Source organism: Hyperolius riggenbachi, chromosome 8, assembly GCF_040937935.1.
Source record: "Hyperolius riggenbachi isolate aHypRig1 chromosome 8, aHypRig1.pri, whole genome shotgun sequence".
Lineage (NCBI taxonomy): Eukaryota > Metazoa > Chordata > Amphibia > Anura > Hyperoliidae > Hyperolius > Hyperolius riggenbachi.
The window spans coordinates 275,878,111-275,901,098 of NC_090653.1; the positions used below are offsets into that span (position 1 = coordinate 275,878,111).

A 22,988-nucleotide genomic window follows, 5' to 3' on the forward strand; every position below is an offset into this window, starting at 1 on the left:
TCAAATAAGACTAACCTTTGACATTTAGACCTTTTAAAAAATATTTTGTCTTTCAAGAGTTATCAGCATCAGTAGTTTCTCTGGTCCTTAAAGTACTTGTCTAGTTTGGTGTCTGGCTACCTTCTGAGAAGGTCATCAAATGTCCTGGATTGCCTGCTTCAGCCACAAGGAAGGTGTAAACATCTGCTTGGCTGGTAGCCCCACATACAACACAATCGTCAGGTTTTCCCTGGAAGATATAGCTTATCATGGCTGATGAAGTTTAAAGGACACCTGACATGAGAGGGATATGGAGGCAGCCATATTTATTTCCTTTTAAACAATACCAGTTTCCTGGCTATGGATCCTAAACAAGTCTGACTTAAAATAGTCGGACTTCAGTTGCAAGTTGCATGATTGTTTCAGGTATGTGGTCCAGATCCTATGGCAGCCAAAGAGACCAGCAGGACTGGTAAGGTTTATAAGGAAATAAATATGGCCTCCTCCATATCCCTCTAAGTGCAGGCGTCCTTTAAAGCTCAACTAAGCTCCCTGGATTTGAGGACATCTACACACCACCTGGGAGGTAGGCAAGGCCCTTTAGCTAGAGTAAATACCTTTATAGCTAATTTTCAAAAGCTAAAATAGTAACAGGATATTACCTTCGATTGCTCTTATTCAATGTCCAATTCAACGCGCCGTTAAAACTAAAAATCTGGCGATCCTTCAGATATAACGGACACCCTTTATATATAGTCAGTGTCGGACTGGGGTATCAATGGACAACCAATAATATAAAAAACTAGGCTCCATGGTAACGTAAAAGATTGTATATTTTAATATTCAGATAGATACGTGAAACCATAAATACACAACAACCTAAATTATGGATTTGTTTGCATTTTCTATGTTTGGAAATGCAATAAATAGATTTTTTTATTTATATATTTCTGTGTTAAATAGATTGTAGGAGCCCGATTAAGGCCAGGGTCCACCCAAACATCCTCTTAAATTATTCATGGCCAGTCCGACACTGTATATAATATTAAATAGCAAACTACAATATCATCTTACTATAAAATAAACTATTCAGTTATTCTATATATATTTATATATCTATATATGTATAAAAAGCCACGTGTTTGTGGGGTTGTGGCCTTTGGTACGTGAGAGACATCTGAAGTCTCTCATTGCCACAAAATGTGTCTTACTGCATGCCATCTTAAGTAATTTTTTTTTTTTTTTTTTTTAAGTTTAATTTCCTCTACCAAGGGGTTTATTAAACCAGCCATGGCTGACGTTACCCACTGTTTCATTCCCCATCCAAAAAAGGCTGTATTGTAAGATGTCTCCTGGTACAAAAGATCCGGTGAACTACAAAACTAGGAGCCAAAAGTCGGGGGAAGTGCCGTTGTCTCTGGAAACAGAAGTTACATTAGATCATCTAAGAGATTTGGACTGGCGACCCAGTCAAGAGTCCTGGGTTCTGAAGCTGCCATAATCATGCACATGAATTGCTTGCCAGTCCTCCGGTCAATGGGATAGATGGTAGTGGGTGTAAATCTCTTATTATTCTCCACAAACTCACATAGCTGCTGGTAGATCTTAGGATACTCATGTCGTAGGAAGACCCCCCTTATCCTCAATTCCCTCTGGATGTGTATAAAGCAAACCTCCCGGGCCTTTCTGCCCTCCTCTCCATCCTTGTCCAAGTCGGCAGTTCCGGGAGGTGGAGTCAGGATAAGGGTCTCCATGTCCTTTTCTTTTTTTGTGATCTTCCTCTCTGGACTAGAAGAGGCTAAGGCTATTTTGGCATACTTGCGAATAGTGGGGACATGGTGGGCTCTGGATGAGAGCCGGTCTTGGCCACTTTGCCCCACAGCCACTGTTACATTCAAAATGAAACATTCCTCGGGGTCGTATTGATTGCCAGCTATTTGCAGCTCCTTGGCATGTTCTCCAAGGTTGTCTGAGTAGCTCTCAAGTTCCCTTAGAGACAGGTAAGTGGGGGACATGAGCAGGCCCTCCAGGCCCAGTTGAAGAAAATTATCTGCAGAGCCTGGGTTGGGGAAGCCAAGAAAGAGCACTCCTCTCCCACGAGAAAGATAACCCACCTTGGCAATTCGAGAGAAAGCTTTGTGCACCTCAGTGTTCTCTCTGCAAAATTTGAGCACGTGACGGCAGACACTGCCCATACGTCCATAAATACAGCTCTCTTTGTGTATGTCCCAGTCCTCCCGTCGGCAGTTACGGGAACAATAATAAGTGTAGCAGCTATGGCAGGATTTAAAATAGAGGCAAGCATTAAACATGGTCTCCGTGCGCCTGCACTTGGCATTTGAACATGTCAACAGGTCATCCTCATCAGCACTAAGATCTGGTGAACAGTCCTCTAAGGGCTTATGGGGACTGGATACTGGCACTTCAGGATAAGCACCCCTATGCTGTCCCCTCTGGGACTCAGGGAAGGTGGGAGTAGGCTGTTCTTTGAGGGGACGATTTTGGAGGAGATGAGCCATCTGTCCATAATGTTCTGGTTTCCGTGGAATCCCTATCATGTCTTCTTTAATCAACTTTCTCAACTGGTCAGCCAAAGCATCTGCTTCACTAGGACGGCGGCTTGAGGGGGGCTTATAATCTATCACCAGATCAGCAATCAGTTCATCAAGTTGCTCCAGGCTTCGGTGCCGGGAGGACCTGCTTGGCATCTTCTCTTTGGTTGGGTAGGAGGCATGTGTTGGGTAAGCAGTCGGAGAGACTCCAGAATCAATCACATCCCAGCTAGCAGAGCGCCGCTCACTCCTTCCCACTCCATTGGCTCTCAAATCATTGTCCGTAATGGTGATCTCTGGGGTAACGAACCATGATCGGCCCATGGTGTACCTCCCAGTGCCCCCATCCGTATGGACCTTCTCCACGATGGAGTTCTCTGAGAGGGAAAGGGCCGCATAGCGCTTGGGGGAACAAGAGAGATTCACAACCACAGGCTGGCGTCTATCATCTGGCGATAAGGCACATCGTTCACGGCACAACAGATTCTCATAGCTGCGACCTCGTGAAAGTGGGTCCTCTTTGCGCCCACCGGTATTCAGAATGTTGTCCCAAGATCGGGAATAGTTCCTGGAATCGTTCCCGAGTCTCTGCTGGTTCATGCTGTATGAAGCATGCCACGATGACAACATTGCTTCTCTGCCTGTGGTCTGGGTAGGAAATGATGGCATCTGAATGGGTTGGTAAGATATGGGACTCTGATCAGGAAAATACCATTCACTAAACTGTAAGGGCTGTTGGGCAGTCCTGGGGTATGGATATGTCCTGGATAATGCATCCCTCTCTGAATATTTTGCAATATCCTCTGAGTAATAAAGTTTCGATGAAGTACTCTGAAGTGGATAAGACCTCATGTCCTCACTATAAAGACTTTTGGTAGGGGCACTGCGAGGAGGGTAAAAACGAGGATCATCACTATAGAACGTCCTTATTGTGGCTTCAGGAATAGGATAAGGCCTAGGGTCTTCTATATAATAAGCTCTGGGCTGAACCACAGGGTTTTCTTCATAATATGTGTGTGCAGCCACAGCAGGATCGGGATATGGGCGAGGATAATATCCCCGAGGTTTGACCGGGATTTGGCCATCTTCCTCAGCGTAGTAATACGCTGTGGGAATTGTGGGGCTGACATACTGCCCACCATCTCTGGTGTTGTACTGTGCATAATCCCTTGGGGAAGCCACACTTTGGTACGGAATTCCCCTTAAGTCAGTTCCGTACATCTCCTGCCCTGGTGTGCAAGCGAAGTGGGCCATTCTTGGGTCAACACTGTAGGAATCGCTAGGGGTAGGCGTACGAGACACTGACATCAGTCTTGCGTTTGGCACGGCTAGACTCCTGGGTGTGCCAGGCTGCCTGGCGTAATGCTGTGGCTCTCCCCAGTTTTGGGTGGGTTTGGCAGCGTGGGCGGCGTGCTGGATAACAGCATCATCTGGCTTTATGTCAACCCGGCAACGCACATGGGGGCTAGACATTGGCTTCCCAACTTGGGGCTCTTCCACGCAGTTATTGCTCACGCACAAAGGGGAGATGCGACTGGCACTGTTGCGCTGAGGTTGTAATTTTATGGGGTGGACCTCATTCATTAATACCTTTGTAGGAGCATAGGTGACCTCTCTTTTAGGAGAAGCCACTGCCTTCTGTGGCTCTCTTGTAACCCTCACAGTTTCCCTGCTCCTCCTGGCGGTGGGTGGTGGAGACTGCGATGAAGACATCTGTATGGGAACTGATGTGAAAGTGGTTTTGACCCTTGGAGCACTTTTTGACCTTGGACGTCGCCTCGGTTCCTTTGCCGCTTCCTTTGATGTGTCCACCCCTTGAGAAGTGTATTGTGGGTTGGATCTGGCAGAAGACTTTCTCACTAGAGGCTGGTTTGATGGTTCAGGAGTATCGGCACGCTTGCGAGTTCCTCGTTGGTAGGGGTCCATGGTTGGAACGATGGTCAACTGGTCGTCAAAAGATTCAAGGAAGTCGAAGCTGCGGCAGTGCCTCTTGTTGAATGATGGCTGGTTGGGGTCTTTGTTGCTGGACATGAAGCTGTCACATTGTGCATATGAGCCACGGACTGGAGAATCAGTGCTTAATGTCACCTTAACGTCTCGGTAAACTGTAGATACGAGTATGTCAGGCGGGTCTGTTCGTGTCATCTTAATGTAGCGTGCTCCTGGCGTAGCGTAGTCTCACCTCATCTCAGCGCTAATCTGTAGAGAAGAACAGGAGAATTTGATTATTTTGTACATGCAAGAAATTACTTTTTTTATGTACCACTCGTAACCAACAGGGGGAACTCCTGGGCAAAAAAAAAAAGGGATCACCAGTGCCACACTGTTTGTATATACCCCGTATACTGCTAAATAGGGATCTGGGGGTCCCCTTGTTAATGGAAAGTAACAAAGGGAGGTCCGCATATCACACTCTTAAAGTGGATCCGAGATAAACTTTTACTCATTGCATAATTGTGTTCCTTTCATATGGTTTATAGGGCGTTCCTCAAGCCAAATACTTTTTTTGTTTTTGTTTTAATACTCTAATTCCCTATAAACTAAACTAGCCTCGCCCACAGCGTTTCAGAGAGCCTTGGCACTCAGTCCCAGGTAGCAGGGGCTTATGGGAGCTCAGTCTGGGCAGGAGGAGGAGGAGGTTACTAGCCATTGATTTCAGAGGCAGAGAGGAGGAGGGAGGAGGAGAGGGGAGTGAATTTACACACAGGCAAGCTGATAGCATCTCCAGCCCTCCGGCCTGTGACAATGTGACAAACAGAACATGGCTGCCCTCATTGTATCACAAGAATAAATAATTATAAACTTTTAAAGCTGTTTGCAGCTAGATTTGCTGTGTAAACTATCTAAACTTTAGTAAGATATATAGGCAAGTTATTTGTTATAGTTACTTTTTCATCTCGGATCCACTTTAAGGTCCAATACAGCGAACAGTTACTTTTAAAACAGTGTAATTCGGCCACCAGCAATAGCTAGCAGCCGAATTACATCATTCCCTACCATCCACATCTACCTGGAGGGGAAATAGTTATTAAGCCACCGGGACTTATGCAGGAGCAGGGTGAGACGCTTATTGGCTATATCCTGGGCCCAAATCTCCCGGCGGCAATTTCATCTGTATGCAGATTTGCACACCACACTCTTAAGGAACTTGCATTTATCGTTCCAACACTATACACATCAGACCATATTTCGAGGCCATAGAGGGTCACATCTGTACTGTGCCTTGACAAAGGTGGCAATATGGTTGGATAATTATGGTGATGGTCAATAAATGCAAGTTTCTTAAGAGTGTGGTGTGCAGAGCTGCGTATGGATGAGATTGCCGCCAGGAGACTTGGGTGCAGGATACAGCCGATATATGGCTAACCCTGCTCCTGCACAACTCCCGGCGGCGTTAATTACTATTCCCCCTCCAGGTCCACGTGGATGGTGGGGAATTATGTAATTCGGCGTCCAGCTATTGCTGGCGGACCTCTCTGTTACTTTGGATTACTTCAGCCACTTGGTCCAGCACCACCAAAACAGGTGAACGCGGTGTGCAATTCTTTGGACTTATTTCCATCCCTTGTTAAAGGAGATGCTACCATGAACCCCCCACTCTCCCGAGCCTACACGCCCAGGTTGAGGGTAGTTAACCCCACCCTCCTCCTGGGCGCCGGAGATGGGTATTGGCCTCTTGTCCATGGTATAGACAAGGGAGCTGGGGGAGCTCTGCAGCGCCTCTCTCCCAGAGCCCCCCCATACCATGGACCGGGTGGAGTGGTGTAGCTCAGCTCTACACTTGGCTATAGCAGCCTGCATGGGTGACAAAGCGTTCTAGAGGCATTTTTTTTATTTTAGTTACATTTTATCAGTGCAAACAATAGTTATATTTATCAGGATCCTTACACAGCAGTATGGCGGCTGTACAGCAATCCCTGGCCAAAGCACTGCCACTTCCACCGGGTCTCCAGGTCGTCATTACCCACTGCGTACCGACCACTTGGAAACCCCGGCAGAAATTAACTGTTCTTTCTGTTGATGTATGTACATTTTCACTACTGATAGATATATATGTTACGGCCGATCTGGCCGGCCAAAACGTGACGTGGCCGTGCCCCTGCGGCCAATGTTAGAAATGGAATGATTCCCGTAAGTTTCATGTATTTTCTGGCCGTCTCGCTGCGGCTAAATGTATCAAAAGTTAGTTAATTTAATGAAATTAAGCCGGCGGCGATATTAACAGATGAAGCCACCGGCTTCGGCTCTGCCTCTTCTCCTCCCCCTTGCCTCTCTCCTATACAATACTGGGCAGCTGGGGGACATGCGTGTCCCCCCAGAGTCGTTCGTCGCGCCAGGGAAGCAGAGCGGGGAGGCTACAGACATTGCTTCTGCCAGTACCCGCTCTGCAGGAACAAACAGCAGGATTCCCTGGCGCGACAAACGACTCTCTCGGGGACACGCATGTCCCCCGGCTGCCAGTATTGTATAGGAGAGAGGCAGGGGGAGGAGAGAGAGAGCTGAAGGCGGCGGCTTCATCTCTTAACATTGCCGCCGGCTTAATTTCATTAAATTAACTAACTGTTGATACATTTGGCCGAGACGGCCAGAAAATACGTGAAAAGGGAATCATTTCATTTCTAACATTAGCCGCAGAGGCACGGCCACGTCGCGTTTTGGCCGGCCAGATCCCAAAGTGGCCAGACTTCGGGTTCTGGCCGTAACATATACATTATCTGTCACTTAACCTGATCCAGCCCGGCTATTTCTGAAGAAAGCCGAGCAGGACAGAGCTAGCCCACATACACAAGGTGCCAACATGCGCTTTTAAGCAGATTTTTGGAGTTCCTACCACTGGAAAGAGACTGTGGAGGAGGATGGGAGAACCCCATGACCAGGGTTAAAAAAAAAAGTAATCACCTGTGAAGCTGTTTAATCCTTCTGGGATGCAGTTTGCGTCCTTCTTTTGCCCCAGATTGCCTCCAAGCATTTTGAAAAGTGTCCAGACCGGGCCCCTCCCCTCACCTGAGTTGGCATCCTTGACCCGGAAAGAGAGTTCCGCCATAGCAGCGCATGTTGGCACCTTGTGCATGCGTGCTAGCTTTGTCCTTTCTTCAGAAATAGCCCATGCTACTGCGCAGGTGGAAGCTGTCTGCGAATGCGCAATAGCATGGGCCTGAGCCCAAGCAGGATGGAGCTAGCATTCATGATCAGGGCGGCCACTCTTTAGGGGGTCCCAGCGATGGAACCAGACTGTGGAGGAGCACAGGGGAAGCCTCTTTAGGATCCAGAGGCATCCCCTTCCCGAGGTCAGTACCCCATACGGGGACTTTTCTTCACTTCAGGTACCCTTTAAATTTAATTACGAAACCTAATAAATGCAATACAAAATGTAAAGGAATTCACTATATATTCCTTTAGGATGCCTCTACGGCATTTTTCTTCTAATGTGGTGCAGGATAAAAGATTATTCTATATCGGGTATAGGAAATGCTCTTTACCGCATTGGTAAACATATGCACGCAAGACTGACAGATGCGAGATCTACGTTACTATACTCGCCAGCAAACATGACAAAGTGCTACAACGCTGAATAATCTGCTTGGGTAACAGCCTTATGTAAACGTCAACTCCAGATTGGTGTAAGAAGAAGGGAGACGGTATTGTCTCCGCACAGATGTAATCTCAACTGCACATATGTAATCTGAACTGCACATATGGTTGGGGGCGGCTTTCCTGCGAAAGCACCGGGGAGTGGCTGGAAACTTTCTGAAGGCTGCGGTTCAGTTTTTCATTTTTAATGCACATGATAGTAGATTTGCATTTATTAGCAATTCAGAAAGTTTTGTGCATTGCACTTCTGCACTCTTGCAGTTAATCTTGATTCCTCTACCTCCATTTTCGGTTCGTATGCTCCTCTGCCTCCATTTCCTGTCTGCAGGCTCCTCTGCCTCCATTTCCTGTCTGCAGGCTCCTCTGCCTCCATTTCCTGTCTGCTGGCTCCTCTGCCTCCATTTCCTGTGTGCTGGCTCCTCTACCTCCATTTCCCGTGTGCTGGCTCCTCTACCTCCATTTCTTGTCTGCTGGCTCCTCTGCCTCCATTTCCTGTCTGCTGCCTCCTCTGCCTCCATTTCCTGTCTGCTGCCTCCTCTGCCTCCATTTCCTGTCTGCTGCCTCCTCTGCCTCCATTTCCTGTCTGCTGGCTCCTCTGCCTCAATTTCCTGTCTGCTGGCTCCTCTGCCTCCATTTCCTGTCTGCTGGCTCCTCTGCCTCCATTTCCTGTGTGCTGGCTCCTCTGCCTCCATTTCCTGTGTGCTGGCTCCTCTGCCTCCATTTCCTGTCTGCTGGCTCCTCTACCTCCATTTCCTGTGTGCTGGCTCCTCTACCTCCATTTCCTGTCTGCTGGCTCCTCTACCTCCATTTCCTGTCTGCTGCCTCCTCTGCCTCAATTTCCTGTGTGCTGGCTCCTCTACCTCCATTTCCTGTCTGCTGGCTCCTCTACCTCCATTTCCTGTCTGCTGGCTCCTCTACCTCCATTTCCTGTCTGCTGGCTCCTCTACCTCCATTTCCTGTCTGCTGGCCCCGCTACCTCCATTTCCTGTCTGCTGGCTCCTCTGCCTTCATTTCCTGTGTGCTGGCTCTTCTACCTCCATTTCCTGTGTGCTGGCTACTCTGCCTCCATTTCCTGTCTGCTGGCTCCTCTGCCTCCATTTCCTGTGTGCTGGCTCTTCTACCTCCATTTCCTGTGTGCTGGCTACTCTGCCTCCATTTCCTGTCTGCTGGCTCCTCTACCTCCATATTCTGTCTGCTGGCTCCTCTGCCTCCATATTCTGTCTGCTGGCTCCTCTGCCTCCATTTCCTGTTTGCTGACCCATCTGCCTCCATTTCCTGTGTGCTGGCTACTCTGCCTCCATTTCCTGTCTGCTGGCTCCTCTACCTCCATATTCTGTCTGCTGGCTCCTCTACCTCCATTTCCTGTCTGCTGACTCCTCTGCCTCCATTTCCTGTCTGCTGGCTCCTCTGCCTCCATTTCCTGTGTGCTGGCTCCTCTACCTCCATTTCCTGTCTGCTGGCCCCTCTACCTCCATTTCCTGTGTGCTGGCTCCTCTACCTCCATTTCCTTTCTGCTGGCCCCTCTACCTCCATTTCCTGTCTGCTGACTCCTCTGCCTCCATTTCCTGTCTGCTGGCTCCTCTGCCTCCATATTCTGTCTGCTGGCTCCACTGCCTCCATTTCCTGTTTGCTGGCTCATCTGCCTCCATTTCCTGTCTGCTGGCTCCTCTGCCTCCATTTCCTGTGTGCTGGCTCCTCTGCCTCCATTTCCTGTCTGCTGGCTACTCTGCCTCCATTTCCTGTCTGCTGGCTCCTCTACCTCCATTTCCTGTCTGCTGGCTCCACTGCCTCCATTTCCTGTCTGCTGGCTCCACTGCCTCCATTTCCTGTCTGCTGGCTCCTCTGCCTCCATTTCCTGTCTGCTGGCTCCACTGCCTCCATTTCCTGTCTGCTGGCTCCTCTACCTCCATTTCCTGTCTGCTGGCTCCTCTGCCTCCATATTCTGTCTGCTGGCTCCTCTGCCTCCATTTCCTGTCTGCTGGCTCCTCTACCTCCATTTCCTGTCTGCTGGCTCCTCTACCTCCATTTCCTGTCTGCTGGCTCCACTGCCTCCATTTCCTGTCTGCTGGCTCCTCTGCCTCCATATTCTGTCTGCTGGCTCCTCTGCCTCCATTTCCTGTCTGCTGGCTCCTCTACCTCCATATTCTGTCTGCTGGCTCCTCTACCTCCATTTCCTGTCTGCTGACTCCTCTGCCTCCATTTCCTGTCTGCTGGCTCCTCTGCCTCCATTTCCTGTGTGCTGGCTCCTCTACCTCCATTTCCTGTGTGCTGGCTCCTCTACCTCCATTTCCTGTCTGCTGGCCCCTCTACCTCCATTTCCTGTCTGCTGACTCCTCTGCCTCCATTTCCTGTCTGCTGGCTCCTCTGCCTCCATATTCTGTCTGCTGGCTCCACTGCCTCCATTTCCTGTCTGCTGGCTCCTCTGCCTCCATTTCCTGTCTGCTGGCTCCACTGCCTCCATTTCCTGTCTGCTGGCTCCTCTGCCTCCATATTCTGTCTGCTGGCTCCTCTGCCTCCATTTCCTGTCTGCTGGCTCCTCTACCTCCATATTCTGTCTGCTGGCTTCTCTACCTCCATTTCCTGTCTGCTGACTCCTCTGCCTCCATTTCCTGTCTGCTGGCTCCTCTGCCTCCATTTCCTGTGTGCTGGCTCCACTGCCTCCATTTCCTGTTTGCTGGCTCATCTGCCTCCATTTCCTGTCTGCTGGCTCCTCTGCCTCCATTTCCTGTCTGCTGGCTCCTCTGCCTCCATTTCCTGTGTGCTGGCTCCTCTGCCTCCATTTCCTGTCTGCTGGCTACTCTGCCTCCATTTCCTGCCTGCTGGCTCCTCTACCTCCATTTCCTGTCTGGTGGCTCCACTGCCTCCATTTCCTGTCTGCTGGCTCCACTGCCTCCATTTCCTGTCTGCTGGCTCCTCTGCCTCCATTTCCTGTGTGCTGGCTCCACTGCCTCCATTTCCTGTCTGCTGGCTCCTCTACCTCCATTTCCTGTCTGCTGGCTCCTCTGCCTCCATATTCTGTCTGCTGGCTCCTCTGCCTCCATTTCCTGTCTGCTGGCTCCTCTGCCTCCGTTTCCTGTCTGCTGGCTCCTCTACCTCCATTTCCTGTCTGCTGGCTCCTCTACCTCCATTTCCTGTCTGCTGGCTCCACTGCCTCCATTTCCTGTCTGCTGGCTCCTCTGCCTCCATATTCTGTCTGCTGGCTCCTCTGCCTCCATTTCCTGTGTGCTGGCTCCTCTGCCTCCATTTCCTGTGTGCTGGCTCCTCTGCCTCCATTTCCTGTTTTCTGTTTCCTCTACCTCCGTTTCCTTCTGCTGACTCCTCTGCCTCCATTTCCTGTCTGCTGGCTCCTCTGCCTCAATTTGCTGTCTGCTGGCTCCACTGCCTCCATTTCCTGTCTGCTGGCTCCTCTGCCTCAATTTGCTGTGTGCTGGCTCCTCTGCCTCCATATTCTGTCTGCTGGCTCCTCTGCCTCCATTTCCTGTCAGCTGGCTCCTCTGCCTCCATTTCCTGTCTGCTGACTCCTCTGCCTCCATTTCCTGTCTGCTGGCTCCTCTGCCTTCATTTCCTGTCTGCTGGCTCATCTCCCTCCATTTCATGTCTGCTGGCTCTTCTGCCTCCATTTCCTGTCTGCTGGCTCCTCTGCCTCCATTTCCTGTCTGCTGGCTCCTCTGCCTCCATATTCTGTCTGCTGGCTCCTCTGCCTCCATTTCCTGTCTGCTGGCTCCTCTGCCTCCATATTCTGTCTGCTGGCTCCTCTGCCTCCATTTCCTGTGAGCTGGCTCCTCTGCCTCCATATTCTGTCTGCTGACTCCTCTGCCTTCATTTCCTGTCTGCTGGCTTCTGCCTCCATATTCTGTCTGCTGGCTCCTCTGCCTCCATTTCCTGTCTGCTGGCTCCTCTGCCTCCATTTCCTGTCTGCTGGCTCCTCTGCCCTGCCTCCATTTCCTGTGTGCTGGCTCCTCTGCCTCCATATTCTGTCTGCTGACTCCTCTGCCTTCATTTCCTGTCTGCTGGCTTCTGCCTCCATATTCTGTCTGCTGGCTCATCTGCCTCCATTTCCTGTCTGCTGGCTCCTCTGCCTCCATTTCCTGTCTGCTCGCTCCTCTGCCTCCATTTCCTGTCTGCTGGCTCCACTGCCTCCATTTCCTGTCTGCTGGCTCCTCTGCCTCCATTTCCTGTCTGCTGACTCCTCTGCCTCCATTTCCTGTCTGCTGGCTCCACTGCCTCCATTTCCTGTCTGCTGGCTCCTCGGCCTCCATTTCCTGTCTGCTGGCTCCTCTGCCTCCATTTCCTTCTGCTGACTCCTCTGCCTTCATTTCCTGTCTGCTGGCTCCTCTGCCTCAATTTGCTGTCTGCTGGCTCCACTGCCTCCATTTCCTGTCTGCTGGCTCCTCTGCCTCCATTTCCTGTCTGCAGGCTCCTCTGCCTTCATTTCCTGTCTGCTGCCTCCTCTGCCTCCATTTCCTGTCTGCTGACTCCTCTGCCTTCATTTCCTGTCTGCTGGCTCCTCTGCCTCAATTTCCTGTCTGCTGGCTCCACTGCCTCCATTTCCTGTCTGCTGACTTCTCTGCCTTCATTTCCTGTCTGCTGGCTCCTCTGCCTCCATTTCCTGTCTGCTGCCTCCTCTGCCTCCATTTCCTGTCTGCTGACTCCTCTGCCTCAATTTCCTGCCTGCTGGCTTATCTGTCTCCATTTCCTGTCTGCTGACTCCTCTGCCTCCATTTCCTGCCTGCTAGCTCATCTGTCTCCATTTCCTGTCTGCTGACTCCTCTGCCTCCATTTCCTGTCTGCTGACTCCTCTGCCTCCATTTCCTGTCTGCTGGCTCATCTGTCTCCATTTCCTGTGTGCTGGCTCCTCTGCCTCCATTTCCTGTCTGCTGACTCCTCTGCCTCCATTTCCTGTCTGCTGGCTCATCTGTCTCCATTTCCTGTCTGCTGGCTCCTCTGCCTCCATTTCCTGTCTGCTGCCTCCTCTGCCTCCATTTCCAGTCTGCTGACTCCTCGGCCTCCATTTCCTGTCTGCTGACTCCTCTGCCTCCATTTCCTGTCTGCTGGCTTATCTGTCTCCATTTCCTGTCTGCTGGCTCCACTGCCTCCATTTCCTGTTGAGGTGACAGTTCAGCTTTACTGAAGAGACATCTCTCCAAACTCCACCTCCTTCCCATCATCAGCCACATGCAGGGCTGGATTTACCATAAAGCACGTGCATACAGGCCCCTGATAATGGAAAGGTGGTTCACTTCATTCCCCTAGTGCATCCTTTCCTATGCAGAGCTCTCTGCATTCCACTGAAGAAATCTCCCTCCAGTCAGGGGCACCACTAGCTTCTTAATACTGAAGGTATCTCTGGCTAACTAATACTGAGGGGCACCCATAGCTACCTACACCGGGCAAGGGAAGTAAGGGAGGAGTGACAGCGGGGACAGCCAGTACACTTGCAGTGCGGTTCGGTGGGGGTTTGTAGGTTCATGGAGGGCTAAGTCTAGGTTGCCAGGACTTCTGTGCCTATAGGCTCCTGTGATGAAATCCGGGCCTGGCCACATGAGATAATCAAGGAGGTTCTTGTAAAAGGCAGCAGCCAGCCTCTACCTGTGCACACTGAGTTCCACCCACCTCCTCCTTCTACTGAGCGTTTAACTCTTTGTGGCCAGTAATGCAGCACTATAGCTGTGCAGAGTGTTGACTCCCTGTCCCAGCTTAGTGTGCAAAAACCAAGAAGGAACTCTAGATGCAATGCTGATCACAAAGCATTAATCAACACATAGCTTTGTACATTGCTAGTTAATTCAACCTCATTATTGTATGGCATTCATTAAAGATGGGAACCTGTATTTTGTTTTTATTTGCTGTTCCCTACTAACTTTGCAGCTTTGGCAGCGTTTTAGCTTCATAGGAATATGCAACACCAGGACAGGAATTAAATGAAATCTTCGATATTCAAGTAGACAAAGTGGAGGGTGAACAGTCACCCTGGATCGAAAAACCACAGAAACTCCGGGAGCCCGAGTTGTGCCATACGTCACATATGATAGAAGAAGCAAAACAATATAAACACAAAGGGAGTACTCACAAAGGGAGGTTGCAAAGGGGCAACCAACCACTGCAGGCAGGTGGAGATCAATAAACCCGACTCCACTTGGGGGGTCCAGGCTATCCAGAAATGGTCAAACTTTTTGAGAAAAAGGCCCTAGGGGTCCAAGGGTACCCCCTACCGTGAGTCGGGGGGGGGGGGGGAATATAATGCACAACAAGATTAAAAGGTGCACAGAAAATGATAAAATGAATAAAATAAATAAAGTTTAAGGTGGTTCAAGGTGCTCAAACTTTGGCTCTTAACACAGTGAGGCACTTGATTTGGCCTGATGAAGTGGGCCGGGACCCATGAAATGCGTTGCCAGCGCTATTAAATCTCATTTTTGTATGAATTTGTCTTCATTGAGGTAAGCCACCTCAAACTTTATTTATTTTATTGTTTTTCATTCATTTTATCATTTACCTTTTCATCCTGTTGTGCATCAATATTCAAGTGCAAACAATTAAGGCTATAAAGGATACCTGAGGTGACGTGTACATTGATGGGATAGACATGTGCATGTACAGTGCTAAGTACACAAATAACTAGGCTGTGTTCCATTTCTTCTTTTTCTGCCTGAAAGAGTTAACCATTCAGGTATGCATGTGACCATTTCTCTCCAGTCAGGACCCAGTCATACTTTAACTTAACCCTCACAAATACAGAATCACAGCCATACAACCTTTGCCTGGCAGAGAACAACTTCTCAGTGCAGGGGATAGATTTAAAAAAAAGGTCAATAGTTCATATATTTTAGCTCTGGGACACTGAAACTGTGTATAAGACTGTATCATTCCTATGAGACCATACAACATTTAGGCTACTTACACACTAAGACGTTGCGTTAGGTGCTACGTTAAGGTCGCATAACGTGCACCTAACGCAACGTATGGTGATGCGGGAGAGGACAGTAGAGTGAGCCGCGTTAGGCGGCTCTATCCGCATAAGGTCTCCCAGGGTGGCGCTGATTGGCCGGCGGGACCAAGTGATGCGGAGCGAGACACTCTGCATCACGTGGTCCCGCCGGCCAATCAGCGGCCGCCAGTGCAGTGCATATTAAGTAGCCATGTGCGCGGCTACTGTAGCTGGCATCTCCCCGCCTCCTCTCTGCCCCCCACTGAGCATGTGCAACCAGTCTAACGTAGAACGCACAGCATGCTGCACTCTTACTACAACGTGCAGGGTTACATGTAACCCAACGTGGGCAGTGTGAACAGCCCACTTGTGTTACATTGGTGTGCGTTGGGGGAGCGTTACAGGCGCCTGTAACGTCCCTGTGAGGAAGCAGCGTTAGCCTACATTTTTAGCTTTTTAAAAAGAGAATTAAACTGTTGGATTCTTAAAAAAGTAATTTTCAGGAGTAGGATGAATACAATTGTTTATCTCATTCAGTTTATTTTCACCTCAGGTTTTTTTAAAGAAAGGGCTTCTGTCAACTTTTATTGTTGGCTGGCACTTTGTTATATCTTACTTGTCTTCTCCCTGCTTATGTACTCACTGAAAAGGATAGATAGCAGAGATCAATGATCAGACCTGATCTGCAGAGCCCAGATATGTGAGTAAAGATTTATACAAGAAAGGGTTTGGAGGTAGCAAAGAGCGGACAGAGGCAGAGACAGCAGTGCTGGTGTATGGAGCACATAGTGAATAGACAATTTCCTTCCTCTTTCTACCTCACTTTTCAAGTATGGTGTTTTGTAACCTATAATATTTAGGAAGGCACCCAAAAAATTAAATATTTAAGAATAGTTTGGTAGGTAATCATGGACTTACTTCAACGATGGACTAACGCCAATACGTGGGAAAAATTCAGTTTATTAATAAACTAGACAACGCATTTTGCAGGTACCTGCTTCTTCAGGTTAATAAAAGTGCCTGGAGGTAATCTAAAAATGGGTGCAGGCGCTCCCACATATTTTTCACTTATCTGCAGGCACTTTTATTGACCTCAAGAAGTAGGATGGTACCTGAAAAATGCATCGTCCAGTCAATTAGTTCATTATTTTTTCCTTACATGTTGGCAATTAGTCCATCATTGCACACTTACCTTTCAAAAATGTTTTTTAAAAAATTATTTGGGGGTGCCCCTTTTTGAATACTAAAGGTCAAACCCCTACAGTCCGGGCCGTTTTAATTACTATTCCCCCTCCAGGTCCTTGTGGATGGTGGGGAATGATATAATTCAGCTTCCAGCTATTGCTGGAGGCCAAATTATTGTGTTTTACGAGCAACTTCGGCTCCGTCTTCTGACAGCACCGACGTTACTCACTGAGCGCTGCAATAGGAGTGATTCCTATAGTAGTCTATGGAGGCGCCGGCTGCGCCCAAATCTAGCAGCGCTGAAAAAGACTGCTCCGTACCCAGATACGCCCCTGGCTGTGTTGGAACATGGAGGAGGAATAGTATTTTGTGCTGATGGAGTTATATTAGGGGGAGTGTTGGGGCATGGAGGGGTATTTCACCCTGGGGGGGTTATTAGAGTTAGTGTTGGGATGTGGTCATACTATGGGAAATGTTTGACATATAAAGATGGAATACTGTACTTTTTTTTAGCTAGGATTAAGTGAGAGCCTGGAGCGGAGCTTGCGACTGCGTAGGGCACGGCATGATAAGGTAGCCGTTGCCCCGGCAGTACTGGGTTGATCTGGTGGGCGGGGGGCGGAGTTTAGGCGCGCGGCAAGAAGGGGTGCTTGGGTAAGGAGAAGGGGGCGGGTCATTCAGCTTCCGTGAGTGCTCAGGGAAAGAAGCTCCCTCCCTCCCTCCCCTGTTTTGTATGGTTAGGTGGGGTTTTTGGTTTAAAGGGGGGGGGGGTTAAGGGACGTTTATTAGTCATTGCAGCCGGAGGGGGATAAGGGGGCTCCGGAGGTAGGTTATTGGATTTGTCGCGGGGCAAATCCGGTTTGATGAGATCCTCGACAGGAGGAGAGTAATTTTATGGGGCATGCAGCTGTCCTCGAGCCGAGATGCGCGGCTGTGGGCCGGTTACAAGGCTGCATGTCACTCAAGTGTGAAAACAAAATTTGTTCCAGTGGGTACCTCCGGGCCCCTGTCCCCAGCTCTCTGTTAGGAATTTTACGGGTATGATGGTTGTGTTGTTTTTGCAATTTTGGGTTATTGTTAATTTGGTTAAATAAAGATGGGCTGCTTTGGCCGAAATTAATCCAATGCCATGGTAGTCCGTGTTTCATTTATTAGGTCATGTAAGTGGGGGTCTTTAAATAAATGGTTTGAGGGGTAGATAGGTTTACCTTTATCATGTCTGGTATTACAATGTGGCCTTAATTGTTAGCTATTGCCAGTAATACGCCACTCTGCCTAAAACTAACAGCGCCAATCTGTCAGCCGAGAGAAGAACGCGCCTGCGTCTGTCAGCCGAGAGAAGAGCGCGCCTGCGTCTGTCAGCCGAGAGAAGAACGCGCCTGCGTCTGTCAGCCGAGAGAAGAACGCACCTGCGTCTGTCAGCCGAGAGAAGAACGCGCCTGCGTCTGTCAGCCGAGAGAAGAACGCGCCTGCGTCTGTCAGCCGAGAGAAGAACGCGCTTGCGTCTGTCAGCTGAGAGAAGAACGCGCCTGCGTCTGTCAGCCGAGAGAAGAACGCGCCTGCGTCTGTCAGCCGAGAGAAGAACGCGCCTGCGTCTGTCAGCCGAGAGAAGAGCGCGCCTGCGTCTGTCAGCCGAGAGAAGAACGCGCCTGCGTCTGTCAGCCGAGAGAAGAACGCGCCTGCGTCTGTCAACCGAGAGAAGAACGCGCCTGCGTCTGTCAGCCGAGAGGAGAACGCGCCTGCGTCTGTCAGCCGAGAGGAGAACGCGCCTGCGTCTGTCAGCCGAGAGGAGAACGCCCCTGCGTCTGTCAGCCGAAAGAAGAACGCGCCTGCGTCTGTCAGCCGAGAGAAGAACGCGCCTGCGTCTGTCAGCCGAGAGAAGAACGCGCCTGCGTCTGTCAGCCGGGAGAAGAACGCGCCTGCGTCTGTCAGCCGAGAGAAGAACTCGCCTGCGTCTGTCAGCCGAGGGGAGAACTCGCCTGCGTCTGTCAGCCGAGAGGAGAACGCGCCTGCGTCTGTCAGCCGAGAGGAGAACGCGCCTGCGTCTGTCAGCCGAGAGAAGAACGCGCCTGCGTCTGTCAGCCGAGAGAAGAACGCGCCTGCGTCTGTCAGCCGAGAGAAGAACGCGCCTGCTTCTGTCAGCCGAGAGAAGAACACGCCTGCGTCTGTCAGCCCAGAGAAGAACGCGCCTGTGTCTGTCAGCCGAGAGAAGAACGCGCCTGCGTCTGTCAGCCGAGAGAAGAACGCGCCTGCGTCTGTCAACCGAGAGAAGAACGCGCCTGCGTCTGTCAACCGAGAGAAGAACGCGCCTGCGTCTGTCAGCCGAGAGGAGAACGCGCCTGCGTCTGTCAGCCGAGAGAAGAACGCGCCTGCGGCTGCATGGGTTGTGCATGTCCCCCTGGCCTGGCATTTACCCATCAGACAGGATCCTCAGCCTGGAGGAAGCTTCCTGTTGCCGGGGTGCTGGCTGGCAATTTGTGAAAGCAATAATTTAGACAAGGGACTTGACATGACTGCCACTCCCTCATTATGTCCTTCCCTTCATTACTCCATCATTGTCCAACACTGACCTCCCTCCACACAGACAATGAGGAACATCTCGCCATTCTGGCCATTTTATCTGCAAGCTAACAGAACTCAGCTGTGCAAACTAATCACCGCTTAAGCCTGAACCTAACCGAATGACCAATCACAATTTAACAAACGACTTGTTCTGGGCTGGACTGAGAGCGATGAGGAGGTTATTAGTTTATCCAGACTGACATGCCCTCCCTGAAACCCAGCTCACAGGATAATGGCTAAACTCATTATTATAGGACTATGCTGCACCCTGCTCACTCATGCAGAGTCAAATCAACCAGGATTGTTGTGGACCTGAACTCTTGCACAGGACACAAGGAAAACACAGAGAAATGCACCCTGTATGTATTTAGAGAGTTTAGCCTAATTCCTTCTCATCAGTGACTAATCACAACTGTAATTTAATCTCTCAGCTGTGTCACCTGGCTGCCATGGCAGAACAGCTAATTTCTAAACACAGGATGTTAACCCTACGTCTGCTTTCATGAAAGCAGGAAGTAGACAAACTGCAGATTTATTGCAGGATTTGTATCAGCTTTAACAAAGAAATGTTTTTTCTTTAAAGGTTATTTTGCTGTTGCTTATCTTTTAGAGCACAGAGGAAGTTCTAATTTCAGGTCCGCTTTAACAATTTAGTGTTATGGATATGTTGTATGTACAGATACAGAAAATATAGTCCTGATAAAGCACAGGAGACACAACCTCCTAAAATCATCTCTAAGGCCTAGTGCACACCGGAGCGTTTCCGCTGCAGTTTGCGATCTGCTTGCGGCTGCGGATACGCTTGGTGAATGTATTTCAATGGGCTGGTGCACACCAGAGCGGGAGGCGTTTTGCAGAAACGCATACTCCCGGGCTGTTGCAGATTTTGAATTGCGGAGGCGTTTCTGCCTCAATGTTAAGTATAGGAAAAACGCAAACCGCTCTGAAAAACGGCACCTCAGAGCGGTTTTCCAGACGTTTTTTGTTACAGTAGCTGTTCAGTAACAGCTTTACTGTAGCAATATATGAAATCTACTACACCAAATCCGCTACACAAAACTGTAAAACGCTAGCTGAAACGCTGCAGAAAAAAAGAAAAAGCGTTTCAAAATCTGCTAGCATTTTGCGGATCTGCTAGCGGTTTTTGGTGTGCACCAGGCCTACAAGTAGAAAAAGGATACAGAGTATTACGTATTTGGGGAGCAAGTATCCATTGTACCACATCTGTCTGTAGCTGAGCAAATAGTTTACCAAACTAAGACTGGTCAAAATTATCCATAACATTATGCCAAATATCTCCAGGACAATTTCCAGTCACACTTGAAGTCAACTCCCCCCAAAAAGTTTTATAGTGTTGTGGGGGTACTGCTAAGGCTTTTTTTTGTGGCCCCAAGAAGCACATAATTTGTTGCTCCCTTCCCCAGTCAGAGACGCCCCTTTCAAACGTAATAATACCCTATTTCCCAGAAAGTAAGACATCCCTGAAAGTAAGCCCTATTAGCAGTGAGGGGGGAAAGTATAGCAAATTGTGTTTGTACTGGAGCCGATGTTCTTACGGGCAGGACCAAGGCTCTGTCACTGGGCCAATCACTGCACTCGCCGCTACTCAGCGTGTGCACTGATTGGCCAAATAACAAAGCCTTGGTCCCGCCTACAAGATCATCGGCTCCAGTAGAAACACAAGTTGCTGTACTTCTTCCCCATAGGCTGCAGATTGGGAACACAGCAGCATAGAGCTGGGTGGAAGAAAAGGATTAGGGGGACATCGCAGGACATGGGGAACAGCACGACATGGAGGTAGGGGTAAGAGGAGGATGATGGGGAACATCAGAGGAAACCAGGAGGACATAGGGTTACGTGGGACACAGGAGTTTAGGTGATAGAGGAGGACATGGGTACAGAGGGGGACCCCAGGAGGACACTAAATTACAAGGGGGACACAGGCACACAATAGGTAGCCAAAGGTATCCTCCTCCCACAAAAAGGTAGCCCTCTAGGACAGGCAAGTAGCCAAAGGTGCAACCCCCACTTTAGGTAGTCAAGGTATCCCCCAGTATCCCCAGTATAGATAGCCACCCCCACCACAAAGGTGTATCCCCCCACCCCTGTATAGGGCATTGGTGTCAGTGGGAATATGTAGCTTCCTGATACTTTCCCATTCACAGACCTCCAGATTAGTGGCAACCTGAAGAGAGGACAGCAGCGCACAGTAACCATGCGGCACATTGTAAATGCAGGAAATGAGCAATGACCTCACTTCCTCATCTGAAGTGTACTTCCTGGTCACTGCGCAGCTCTCACCTCTGTTTACATTTCTGCTGATCAGAGGTCTATGTGTGAGTGACAGGCAGGCAGCCATACAAGTCACAGACAGGACGGCTCTGGCAGCATGGGAGGCCCCTGCTGTGGGCGAGGCCCCAAGCGTCTGCATGGTTTACCTGGGCTAAGCAGCAACCCTGTAGTTTTGTTTACTGAGGCAATTGCTTTCCACTGCTGACTGATATGATGAGCTTTTTCTCACTTCTTGTCCCTGTGGTCTCTGTGGACTTCCTTGGCCTTAAAACAAAGCCTTGTGGTCCGTGGCACAAGAAATAAGCTAACACAATAAAATGTGAGGTGTCTATAACTACCCTACATTTTGCCACAAATATATATATAATGATAACATTATCACCCTCTATAGGCCTCTATAAATACCCCTAAAGTAATATCAACATGACAATAAAATCCAACCTCTTTGAATAAGGCATTCATCTCTTACTGCCTGTCAACATCTCACCATATCTTCACGTTTTCTCTGGGATTACATTGTTATGTAGCATCCACAGTGGGCCTTTTTAAATAAACCTGGGATAGCCTGATTTGTTTAAATTAAAAGATACTCCCACTGCAGGGCAGCACATATTGCTGCTAACTTAGCAACACTTTGGCAACCCCAACTATAATCTGATATAATTAAACGAGATGGGGCCCCCCCCCCCTCCTTCATATAGCGACTCACCAGATGGTGCGGCCGTCAGTGCTTCTGGGGTAAAAGGCCACCCCACTGCCTCCAATGGCAACTCTCTGTCAACTTAGCACCCTATTGGAGAATAGGGATGGTCAGGTCAACCAGATGCAAATATTAGTTGATGCAGGATTATGCAAGCTACTTCATGCAGCTTGAAAATGGACCAATCAAAGCCCGCGGGCTGATTTAGAGTGCTGCCACTATTATCCTATACAGACTTTAAAGATATTACACTTATCTAAATAGAGCGAACCACCAATTTTACTGGCGTCATCGGACCATAGATAACGTTTCTGTTATTGGCATCTTTTAGATTGTGTATCATTGAGCGCTGTTATTATGAGTTTGAATGTATAATCTGATATAACCCGTGTGTGTGTGTTGGGGGGAAGGGTTGCAGTATATTTCCACCTAACTGAAGGGCTGCTTCACACCATGGGTGATTCCGTGGCGACTGCGCTGCGATCAAATCAAATCACTGATTTAGTGTTTCCCTATGGGAGAATTCACACTGCAGCGACGCAATCACAAAGTGCTGCATGTAGCGCTATGGGAGCGGCCGCGAAAAATCAGCAAAGCATTAGCTGTGGAATCACTCTTTGGGCTCGATTCACAAAGCAGTGATGAATGCTACCAAGGCCGTGATAAGCTTAGCGCAGGGTTAGCGCGCGTACAGGTTTGCGCATGTAATAGCAAAGGTTTGCGCGCATTAACTTTCCCGTTCACACGCTAACATATGGGTTAGCACGCGACTGGGGAAAGTTAATGCACGCAAACTTTTACTATAATGCGCGCAAACCAGTACGAGCGCTGACCCGCTAAGCTTATCACGTCCGTGATACCATTCATCACAGCTTTGTGAATCGAGCCCTTTGTGTGAAATGGCCCTAAAGAATTTATGATGAATCCAGGTTTCCTTGGTCACTATTGCCATCTCCACTGAGGATTTTTCCCCGCATGCAGCTGGTGGAGTTATATTAGAATCAGAGCACCTGATATAAATACTTATTTTGGGTCAGTGACTCAGCAGGCCTATTTTACTGGGACACTCTATTAAGACGTCTTCCTAAATCAGACCTTCTGAGTCACTGACCCAAAATAATAAGACTTTGGTAGTGGAATGACACAACATCAATCCACAGAGGTTGGGTGCATGACCCTAGTGGTTGCGTACATGCAA

At 49.2% G+C, this 22,988-nt stretch overlaps 1 protein-coding gene and 1 long non-coding RNA gene across 2 annotated transcripts in view; one reads left to right on the plus strand and one right to left on the minus strand.

Annotated features, from left to right (window-relative positions):
- The window catches only part of LOC137527903 (uncharacterized), a 51,437-nt gene that overhangs the window by 25,938 nt on the left and 2,511 nt on the right, over positions 1-22,988 (plus strand). The gene's annotated exons all lie outside the window — the stretch shown is intronic.
- Positions 937-22,988, minus strand: part of AJM1 (apical junction component 1 homolog) — a 28,741-nt gene continuing 6,689 nt past the window's right edge. Inside the window, exon 2 of the mRNA XM_068248951.1 lies at positions 937-4,730. Within this exon, the coding sequence (XP_068105052.1) occupies positions 1,410-4,676 (3,267 nt within the window). The 5' untranslated portion in view covers positions 4,677-4,730 and the 3' untranslated portion in view covers positions 937-1,409. The remainder of the gene's footprint in view (positions 4,731-22,988) is intronic.